The sequence below is a fragment of the Lycium barbarum genome, chromosome 8 (genome assembly GCF_019175385.1).
Source record: "Lycium barbarum isolate Lr01 chromosome 8, ASM1917538v2, whole genome shotgun sequence".
Lineage (NCBI taxonomy): Eukaryota > Viridiplantae > Streptophyta > Magnoliopsida > Solanales > Solanaceae > Lycium > Lycium barbarum.
In genome coordinates, this window is record NC_083344.1 from 9829961 (window position 1) to 9841749 (window position 11789).

Here is an 11789-nt window from a genome sequence, read left to right on the forward strand (position 1 = left end):
CTCTTATTTCTCAAGAAAACCCCCATAATAAACGAGTCTTAACCACAACCCCACACAACTGAAACTTCAAGCTATAATTGGAAACTGAACTTGGATCACGTACCCGCATCATAATAACACACCTTGCACTTTACTGTGCCATGTCATATCGAACCGCTCGCTTAAGAAATCAGGGGCGATTCTTACCATCCGTGGTAGAATAAGACAAGGAAATTCAGATATCAGTTAGAATCGACTAGATACCAATTTGAATGAAGTAGCATGAAAGAATGAAAGAATTGGAAGTTTCCTAATCTCCTATAGCCTCTTGAAGATAAGTACGGAGCTCATCATACCGATCCACAAGACACTACTAGACATGCTCATGTACTTGTAAGACTGGTAACCTAGGGCTCTGATATCAACTTGTCACGACCTAATTTGTGAATCGTGATTGCACCTATACTGTCCCCCCAGGCAGGCGAACCATTCCCAAATCATATTTAGTCATTTATAAGAATTATGCGGAAATAAATAATTATTTAGCTAAAAGATTCGAATTATATAAATGATCGGTGCAGAAGTAATAATAACCCAAAAATCTGGTCTGGACTAGTACAAGAGCCATTATTACATAGATACAAGTCTGATAGAAAGTACAAATCTCAAAATATCAATAATGTCTTACAAAGTAGATAGTTAAATACAAAGAAGAGTCACCGGGTTGCGGATCTAGCCCAAACTCCACCATGGAATCTCTTTCAAGTAGATTGCGATCACTTTCGAGGACGAGAAGTGGAACTAGTAACAGACTCTGCACTCAAAAGAATAGTACAACAAAAGTAGCATCAGTACAAACAATAAGTACTAGTAGGAATCATAGGTCGACAACAATTTGTTCACATATATAAAGAAAGAAATCAACAAGTAGGTAGATATGCAATCAAGTATACTTACAAATCACATTATCATAATAATCAAGTACTTCCACCCACACATACGTAATATAGAAACTCACTTTTCAAGTCACAGGTGAAACTTCTAAACCACAAGTCTATCGAGTCTCAATAATCTCAAATCGATAATCACCAATCCAAGTTCTGAACCTAGGCAGAGTCGCTAATCTACAATCTGGTCTAGTCCATAATCAGATCTATGCCACAACAATGGTACAAACAAATCATACCAAATCAATAATAAAGAGCCATATGATGATGCAGGATGAAATGTAATGATGTGCAATGCAATACAATGCAATGTTCTGACCAAATATCTCAAACCTGTATACATATGCTAAAGGCATTGTTCGCACAATAGTCATGGCCTGCGGGGTACCCATGGCATCCATGTACCACTGGCTCCAGAACACCTCGGATCACGAGTTCACACAATAGGTCACACCTTCACCCCCTGTCAAATGTGCCTTATACATATCACAAGATAGGTCACATCCTTACCCTTTGTCAGATATGCCTTATATATATATGTATGAAAGATGAGTATTCAAATATGGTTCAAGTATAGAAAACCCAATTTGGAACACCAACACAGATGTAAGCATGAGGAATGTGAATGAAGGCATAATACTCAATGCTGGAATAAATCGACGAACAAGTTCAATCAGCATAGAGAGTTTACGACACCCTTTACTTCCAAATGTAGCAACTACACCACACACTAAGTTTTGTGTCCCAAAGTGCTCCATTTTCTCATTTATCATCATCAGTACCAAGTCATAATTCGATAAAAATATACATGTGAAATAAGAATGTATGCCATGCATGATATCATCATCAATAGTAAATCATAATCAAGATTTCAACTGTGTATTATCATAATTATACAACACGATACAGGCCTAATCTCATTATCCTTTCTTTTTCCGATGACAAGTAACACAACAAGAGAGAAATGAGTGCAACATGTATCACAACACAACAATTAAGGCAACAAGCCTAATCACAATAACAGGGCAACAAGCAACAATCAACAATAACCAACCTAATAGAATTCCATCCAACTCCATACTGAAGGACTAGTATGCTTTCCCCGTCAATATCTAACTCCCACATATGTTTCATTAATTAGAGTCTAACCAAAAGGTAAGCCGTAACCTACCTCGATGTCGAGCTGGTGCCACAAACTACCAAATCTGAGCCTTGCCCTTTCGAAGTGCCTCGGATAGCTCGTAGTCTAACAATTAGCAATGCTAAGTAAGAAAATTGGAGTCTAACCAAAAGGTAAGTCGTAACCTACCTCGATGCCAAGCTGGTGCCACGAACAACCAAATCTGAGCCTTGCCTTTTCGAAGTACCTCAGATTGCTCGTAGTTTATCAATTAGCAATGCTAAGTAAGCAAATGAATACAATAAACCAACTAATTGAAAGAAGAATCAATTCGGTAAAAGTTAATCAAAATACCTCTTACGAGTCACGAGGGTAAAACGAGAAATTAAGGGTGAAGTTACCTTACCCAAAGTCTCATTAGTCAATATCCTTAATCACATAAAGTTCCAATCCTAAATGGTACCTCAATTTCAACAAATCAACCAAACCCCCTAAACTAGTAAGACCCTTATTTCTAGGATATGATTTAAGAACTCAACAGAAGATTCAAGCCTAGAAGCTAATAATCCTTTGATTAAGTATTAGAAATCAGAATTTACCTAACTCAAATTGATTAAGAGAGGTTTAAAATCGAACTTAGTATTTGTAGACCCTTCTTCCCCAAAATTCATACAAGCACTACCATGGAAGCTTAAGTAGAAAAGGAATACAAGATTAGGGAGATGATAATTTACCCCCATGATGCCTCCAGCAAGATGTTTTTCAAGAATCGCCCCAACTGATCCTGTCATCTCGCCACGGTGATCGAAAGGTTCACCATGGAGGAACTTCAATAAGAGGTCGGCATTTGCCATAACGAGTAGGACTCCGCCATAGCTGGCCCGCTATGGCGCTACTGGGCTCGCCATGATGAGAACACCAGACACCAGATTTTCTAGTTTTTCACAAAGTCTATCTCAACATCAACCCGAAGCCTCCCAGACACAAACCAGATATGTACACACACTTAAAAACACGTTACGAACTCACCCGTGGCCTCGAAATTCCCAACGGAAGTCTAATCGACCAAGTCAAACCTAAACGGCTAGAATCGAGTTTCCAACCAAGTACCCAAAATGCACCCAAATGCCTCAGGAACCAAACCAACCACCCAGTAACTCATAATCGACCCTCCGGACCTTACGAAATTGACAGAATGCCGAAAAGGTTCGTTTACCCAAAAGTCAATTATTGGTCAAATGCTTTTCACTTTAAGGCTCTATTTCACATAAGTCATCATAAAATTCACCTGACTACCTCGAAAACCGTACCACCCATCCCCGCGGGTCAAATCGTACTAAGGGCTCTCGGAGAAGGGTCATTGAAGGTAAATGGGTCAAAACTACAATAACGACTAAACGGGTCGTTACATCTTTAATGTTATAAAAGTAACTTAAATTTTGACATTCCACCGTTAACCTCAAGTTAGCCAAAATGACATGCCAACTCATCACGCCAATCCTTCTTCCTCCACCACTATCCAAAGTCACCAACACCTTCCACCACTACCTCAACTTTAACCATATTTTGTGCTTCTTCATCGTCTCGCATCAATTTTTCCTGTTGCCATATTTTTATAGCAATTGAATTTTGATAATTTTGTTAGTGGTGATGGTGTATATGGTGAATCTGTTGGTGACTTTAGGAAGTGGTAGAAGAAGGGTTGGTGTGGTGAGTTGGCATGCCATTTTGACCAAAATGAAAGGAGGTTAACGAAGGAAGGGTAGATTTGAGCACTTTTATAAAATTAAAGGCACATATGGACAATAACATTACGGGTATATATGAACCGATAGTATAACAAGGACAATATAAAAATTTTTTGGGAGATGTTTTATTTGCTAACTTTAACCTCCATTTGTGATTGTGGATAAATATTACCCCACGGTCTTCAGACTTTACACTCGTACCCCTATTTGGATTGAAAATCCCGAATCCTATTAAATTAGAAGATTTCAATTAAAATTACTGGATTGCCTAATTTAACCCGACCCATAACCCACCAAACCAGTGGTCTTCTTCCTTGTACCCACAAGCTATATAGGTTTACAAGTAAATTCTGCAGAGTCCAGTAATTGAGGTAAATAACACAAAGTTGGTATAACTCCTGGGATGTAATGTGGAAAAAACACCAACCATAGACTTGGGACTCAACAAGGGGACAATAGTACATGGGAAGAGTTTTTGGAAAAGTGTGACAAGAAGCTCTCAAACTGGAACAACCAATAATCAATCTGTTGGACGCTCTTTCTATCTATACTAGTCTTTCTTGCCAATACCCAGGAAGATACATAAGAGAATGGATGTGATGAGGAAAGACTTGTTGTGGCAATAAATAGAGAGAAAAAAGCCTTCAAATTAGTCAAATGGGAAATTGTGAGAATAAAAAAGGAAAGAGGGGAAGAAAAATCAGAAACCTTTGAATAAACAACAAACATCTCCTTATGAAGTGGCTTTGGATGTTCTACGACAAAGGAGAAGAAATCTGGAAGCAACTGATAGCAGAAAAATATGGGATGGAAATTTTCTGGATTACAAAGGTTCCTAACTATTCTTTTTGCATAGCCTATTCTTCCAACTTCAAAAGTATAATATTAGGCTTTAATCCCCTTGGAGGAATTTCACCAAACATTTGCATGGCCTCATCCACTTTTGTTTTCCTTACAATATCCATTTATTAGTTCGTCATAGCTAATAATATCAGGTTCAATAGTGTCAGGACCCAACCCCGTGGGCCGCGACCAGTGCCCTAGCTGGGCGCCTATACGTACCCGATACCCAAATTAGCATATTAACAAAATAATATAATAATAATATTAGTGGACGCTACAGAATTTAGCATAAAAAGCAGACTTGGCACACATAGGCCGATAAGGCCATCATAGAACAAAGTATCCCAAACATATGTACAGAACCCACACAGATATATCCACAGACCTCTACAGAACATATCATAATCATAAGACGGGACAGGGCCCCGTCATACCCAGAACAATGTACATATCCAGATAGCAGTGACAGACTGTACCAAAAGATGGGCTCTGAAGAAGAGAGCGCCCCAAAATAGCAGAAGTGGGATCCTAAACAGATGGATCAGCGAACCTGTCGTCTGTACCTGCGCGGCATGAAAACGCAGCCCCCGAAGAAAGGGGGTCAGTACGAAATATGTAAAACGGAATCGCAGAAGTCAAATCATAACGGTTACAGAAAATGAGTACAAAATCCAGAGTGTCAGATGCATATTTCCAAAACAAACAGAATGTGTACAGAAACATATGTCATATCATATCCGGCCCCTGCCACGGGACTCGGCAGACAGAACGTGGCCACCTTCCCGACACTGGTGCCACAATACAGAGGAATCAGAAAAAGGGGCGTGACCCCGTATCATAAAATGTCATATCAAAATGGCCATAACAGATCAGATCAGAATAGGCGAACATGGCACATCATACTCCACAGACCCATGTACGCGTATACCTGCCCCCTCACATCGGGACGCGGCGAACAATGCAGAGAATCACGCTTGACAACATATCCTGGTCCGGGCTCAGTGTGGGAAACATTGGGACATCCACGAATGGAGTAGTGAGAAACTAATGCAATTTAAAAATATCATAAATGTTTTCAAAGACTCGATGAAGCGTATCAAAGCCAAACAGATCCAATGGAGTCGGACGGGATCATAATAAATGCATTTCGGATATCATAATAAATTACAGAAGTATAACTTTCCCGAAGTCATTCCGGGTGTCAAAATAATTTATAAGATTTAATAGAATATTTAAAACAATGTTTATTAGGCGATTAGTATGATAGTCAAAACATTTCTTTCAAAAATCGCCTAAAAAGGAAGCTTTAGTACATTAAGGGCAAAATCGGGAATAGTGGGCCCGCCTCGGGACAAATAAGGCGGCGGGCTCAAATTGTGCCCTCTAAGCTTATAGTATCACTTAAAAAGGTTCTACAAACATTCTATGACTTTCCAAGTAATTTGGAGCAAAGTTGCATAATTTTCCGGAAAAGCATATTAAAGTGGTTCAATTCCACTGAAGGAAAAACTGAGATTTTCTCTTGCGGATTCCGAGGGCCAAGAGGTCCTTCGAGGCCCGGATCCGACCCTAACACACTAAGGGCATGCCAAGGGAAGAATTGGGGTTGCTTTACATACCTTTCACGCTCCTTACGCCTTTCCAAACTCACTTCCCGTTTCGTCGAAAAACTGCAATTGGTCAAGTTTACCAATTGTAAGCTATGAATACCAAAGTTTCAACTTAAGGCATAATTGTCTACCGAAATTTCGGCATCACTTCCCCTATACATATAGCACCCCGAGAATTCAACTCGGCTATAAATCATCAACAACAACTCAAACGACAACATCAATATCAACAACAATCATTAAAGACACAAATATCCTTCAACTAGTCATTTTTCTCACAAGTTGACATAACCTTCATTCTAACCCAACTTCCAAACTAATATCAATGATTTCACATTCATTAACATTCAAAACCATCCCAATAAAATTCTAGAAACATTTCATATCGTTTTCCTTAGGTTATACACTCGATATACATAATATACAACTTTCCGTCAAAGTCATAACTTATGCAAAACATCAAATCTTTGGCATACAATTTCATAACATGTTTCCAACTTCCAAATTCATCAATGATCATCACAATTAACAACCAAACGACTTCATTTCCTTAATGTCGGAAAACCATACTAAAACGACATAAGTTTCTACATTCCAATTCAATACAAACTTATATCATTCCAACTTCATTTACACAACAAACATCACAACAACACAACTAACACACTAAACAAACTTAATCCATTCCATTCCAAACCACTCCATACCACACGGCCAAATGCTATTTTCATCAATTCAATCAAATTTATTCCTCTTTCATTCTCAACATAAATTCCATCACAATCACAACTAGAATACAACATGAATTCAACACATTGTCACCACACAACACACACACACCCACGGCTACAAGCCATATTCCAAACCCACTTTGCAAACTTCCATTTTTTCCATACAATCAACACATTTCTATATACTACAACACAATCAAAACTTCATAACACAATAAAAAGGTAGAAATTCTTACCTTTTCTTCAAGTCTTCTTCACTTGGAGATATGATCACTTTGGTGATTCTAATGCTCCCCACTCCAAACCAACTATACCAAGTTACAAAGGAACCTTGACTTAGTAGGAAATCAACAAGAAATAAATTTTTAGAACAAGATTTTTGGTGGCTAAATTTCCACCCCAAACCCGAGAGCCCTCTTTCTTCTTGCTCTTGTTCTTGGTTTCTATTCTAAGTCATCTTAATGGATAAAGATGGCTATATATAATAATATCCCTTATGATGATTTAATCACATGGAAATTTAATACAATTTGTGGGCTTGGGCCACACCATGGCCGGCCAAGGTCCTTAATTTGGGCCTCAATTTCAATTCAATTTTTTGGGCCCAATAGCTTATGAATCATATTTTGTAATTCCCGAAACTAATTTCCAAAATTCCAAAATTTCCCTTAGCCTTGTCCCACACTTCCATGACTCTATTCTCTCATGCATAACTCCTATGTTCAACCAACTATCAAATTTGACCTTATGTCTCAAGAATCCAATATAATTCAAGTTTTTCCAAACGTGTGAAAACACGGGATATAACAAATAGTCTTATCTATCATGAAATCAAAAACTCTGCGCGCTCTGTCCAGTTGACCACACAAACAATATCCATCCATTATCGCATTGTAGGTGATTATATTAGGTTGTACACCTTTATCGGTCATATGTCTCATTACTTCCTCGGCATCTTCAACTTTTCCTTCTTTGCATAGTCCGTCAATCAACATGCCGAAGGTGAGAATATCTGGATAAATATTAGGGTTCACCATCTTAGAGAACAAAATCATAACTTTTTCCCACTGACCAAACTTACACAAACTATAAATCATTGAATTATACGTGACTATATTAGAGGAATGCCTCTCCGCTTCATCTCGTTCAAAAGATCGATAGCAGCATCTAAGTTTGGACCTTTGCAATGGGCATCTATAAAAATGCTGTAGTTTTTTTATGTTGGGCTTAGTGTTTCCTTGTTCCATTAACCGGAGCAAACTAAAAGCTTTTTGAGTATGTCCATTTTTGCTAAGCCCATTCATGACGATTGCATGCATAACTCCATTTGGCTCAATATTCTCCTGCACCACCTTTTTAAATAATTCAACTGCATCTTTGACCTTATTTTCAGCAAAGAATGCCCTAATTAGGGTGGTAAAAGTGACAACATCAAATGGAATGCCATTCTTCAAATAAATGGTAACACCAAAACTGCAAAATCAACACGATGCATTAGGCAATAACTGTTAATCACGTTATTCAAGATGAATACACTAATTGTGATAACCAATTTCTACATTTCACCAAAAAGAGTAACCACAGCGGAATAATGCTTCACACTTAGAACAGAAAAAGCTCAAATATGCCATCGAACTATCGAAAATGTCTCATTTAAGGCACTCGTCAATAGTTTGGCTCATTTGTGCCATCGACGTTAAAAAATGGCCCGTTTATGCCATCACCATTACAAAATGGATCGAATTTTTAATTAATTTAGGATTAAAAATTAGGCTGGTTTAATTAAACAACGTGGAGCTCTAATTGGAGGTCAGGTATCATATCTGGTATTATAAAATCAACGTTAATGAAAAATGGCATGAATGAACCATTTTGGTAACGACGATGGCATGGATAAGCCATTTTGTATCGCTGATAGCATAAATGAGCCAAACTATTGACGAGCGGCATAAATGAGTCATTTCTCATAGTTCGATGGCATATTTAAGCCTTTTCCGTATTTAGAATAGTATTAAATAATTTAGAGAAGCCGATAACAGAAAGAAAGAGGCTTCATTCTAACCATTTGATGGAAGACACTAACAACATCATCTAAATATTTGATGTTCTCAAAATTGCTATGTACCCCAAGTTTACCCCTCACCGAAATGGAAGTATTACTACGAAAAGAAGAATAAGCTCTGATAAATGTAAATGCCGAACTAGGAAAGGAAGTAGCAAGAAAGAAATAGAAGGAATATTTTTAGGTATTTGAAAATCGAGTTGTCATTAGACAAGCATTTAACTTGAGAAAAAGTTGAAATTTTGTAAGTGAAAAAACTTCACTTGAAAAACTAGTCAAAACTTCTTTTTCAAACTTGAAACTCATCGTTTTTTTGTTTTGTTTTTTCCTTTAAATATCAGCCAAATATACAACCAAATGCTATTTTGAAACTTTTTTTTTTTCTAAAAAGTGAAAAATTTGTATCGATAAACGGACCCTTTGATTGAATAGTTTCTCTTCTTGGATATCGATCGGAAAAGTTTGATCTTACAAAAGTTTAATCATATTATTTACGGAAAAGGGTCAAATATATCCCTGAACTATCGAAAAAGGGCTAAACATACCCCTCGTTATACTTTGGGTTCAAATATACCCCTACCATTATACTTTGAGTTCAAATATACCCTTCCTCCGTTAAACTTGGCCAAGGTGGACACCAAATGTGACATGGCATTGACAACTTGGTGTGGTGGACACCACGTGACATGCCACCTCAGCGCGCAACCAATTTGCCAGAATTTGACCCACAAGACAATTCGCTGTAGTTTGACCCACATACAATTCACCAAAGAGGACTTGTAAATTGGGGATTATAGTTAAACTGGTGGCAGGTGCCAAAGTCTTCACTTTCAAGTTTCAATCACCCAAAGCTTACACTTTACCAATCGATTAGACTTCGCATCATGAAAAAATCGTCTCTTTCCTCACAAATCTGAAAACACAATCTTCTCCAATGGATCGAGTGCTCAAGGCTGACAGAACTTCCGGTTCTCTCAACGTATCTAATCGCTCACTCAGGCAAACTCCCTAATTTTCCTATTTTTCTCTTCTTCTTTTTTTGCGGGGGGGGGGGGGGGGGGGTTATTGAATCGATTTTTCATTTCTCTGTTTCCGTTACTGAAGGATCAGTTTGCTGTGCCTAAGCCGATGAACTATCTAAGAATTGGAATAGAGAGGGAGAGAGATCTGGTATTATTTAACAATAATCCCCAATTTACAAGTCCTCTCCGGTGACGGTCACTGCCCATTCCCAGTGGAGCTAGTGACAGAGTTGTCATGCTGTCAAATTCATCCCAATTATTATTATTCCATGTGGGCACTCAGGCAAATTGTCATTGGGTCAAACTTCGGCGAATTGTCTTGTGGGTCAAACTCCGGCAAATTGATTGGGCGGTGAGGTGGCATGCCACGTGGTGTTAACTACACCAAGTTGTCAAAGCCACGACACATTTGGTGTCCACCTTGAGCAAGTTTAACGGAGGAGGGATATATTTGGACCCAAAGTATAATGGTAGGGGTATATTTGAACCCAAAGTATAATGAGGGGTATATTTAATCCTTTTTCGATAGTTCAGAGGTATATTTGGCCCTTTTCCGTATTATTTAATATCAAGCTTTACTTGCAAACCATTCTTACTAACAAGAAAAAATTAACAAATTTATACCACTAGACAGTTGTGTCTAACGATCTTTTTTAATGTATAAAATCAAACTTCTTGTCCCTTACATCATGCAAAAGTTTAAAAATATCAAAATTTCTAGGAGAAAAGGACCAAAATAGTACATTATCTTTGGGTTAGGACCTAAAACCATACATGTTCTTTTACATGGAGCATTAATAGTCCATTATGTTTGCATAAGTGGTGCACTTTTAGTCAACTCTCAAATATTCTGTTAAAAATTTAATGGAAAAAAACAAAAATGCCCTTGAACTATTAAAAAAGGTCTAAAATGCCCTTCATCCATCTATTTTAATAAAAATACCCCTCAGTTCAACCTTTTGGCTCATTTATGCTCTTTGACTAACGATCAACACTAAATTTAAAAAGAAATTATTTAAATTACACACGACATTTTATTACTAGTTCGATTTTCTAAATCTGAAAAAATTGGATTTTTATAAAATATGAAGAAACTAATTTTAAAAATAAAATTAGTAAGCCCTTTTTTTTTTAAAATCAAGATTAGATTTTTATTAATAAATGTGGATTTTTTTTTTAAATCTGGAAAGGTGATTTAAAAAAAAAAAAAAAAAGTGGGGGTGGAAAACCTTTTTTAAAAAAATATGAAAAATTGAATTTTTTAAATCTGAAAACTGAATTTATCATAATATTTTTTGCTATCATTCTAGATCTTATATAACATAGTTGTATATTGAGATTCCCATATTCTATTCCCCAAGTTAAGTAATTCTCAAAATGTGCAAAACTAATACTCCATAATTTTCTTCTAGATTTAAAAAAAAAAAAAAGTTTTCTGGATTTTTTCTAAACACGGTTTTTCCATACTTTTTGTAAAAAAAATTATTTTTTTCCATATTTTGAAAAAAATTCACTTTTTCCTGCTTTTTTTAAAGCGTCCTAAAAATAAAATCATGAAATCTAAATTTTTTAGGACAAAAAAATCATTTTTCCTGATTTAAAAAAGAAAACCAATTTCCAAATGTTTTTAATTAAAAAATCACGTTTTCCAGTGCTTTTTTTTTTAAAACGAGTTTTAAAAAATCATTTTTCCTGATTCCAAAAAAAAAAAAAAACTTTTTCCAAAT

General features: G+C 36.8%; 1 protein-coding gene across 1 annotated transcript; it reads right to left on the reverse strand.

Annotated features, from left to right (window-relative positions):
• Window positions 1–3561: 3561 nt before the first annotated feature.
• LOC132607670 (putative pentatricopeptide repeat-containing protein At1g12700, mitochondrial) lies at window positions 3562–8609 on the reverse strand. Its single transcript, XM_060321758.1, has 3 exons — window positions 8545–8609; window positions 7923–8451; window positions 3562–3645 (listed from the first exon to the last, which is right to left on the reverse strand). The coding sequence occupies exons 1-3, from the start codon at window positions 8607–8609 to the stop codon at window positions 3562–3564; spliced, it is 678 nt and encodes a 225-aa protein (XP_060177741.1).
• Between the last annotated feature and the right edge of the window lie 3180 nt (window positions 8610–11789).

What these genes read in the sequence shown, in the direction of transcription:
- LOC132607670 (XM_060321758.1), bottom strand. Translation starts at nt 8,609, where the DNA reads ATGGCATATTTGAGCTTTTTCTGTTCTAAGTGTGAAGCATTATTCCGC. An exon ending in CGCTGTGGTTACTCTTTTTG is followed by an intron (nt 8,452 to 8,544) that starts GTGAAATGTAGA and finishes TTGATTTTGCAG; the next exon opens with TTTTGGTGTTACCATTTATT. An exon ending in AAGTTGAAGATGCCGAGGAA is followed by an intron (nt 3,646 to 7,922) that starts GTAATGAGACAT and finishes ATATGGCAACAG; the next exon opens with GAAAAATTGATGCGAGACGA.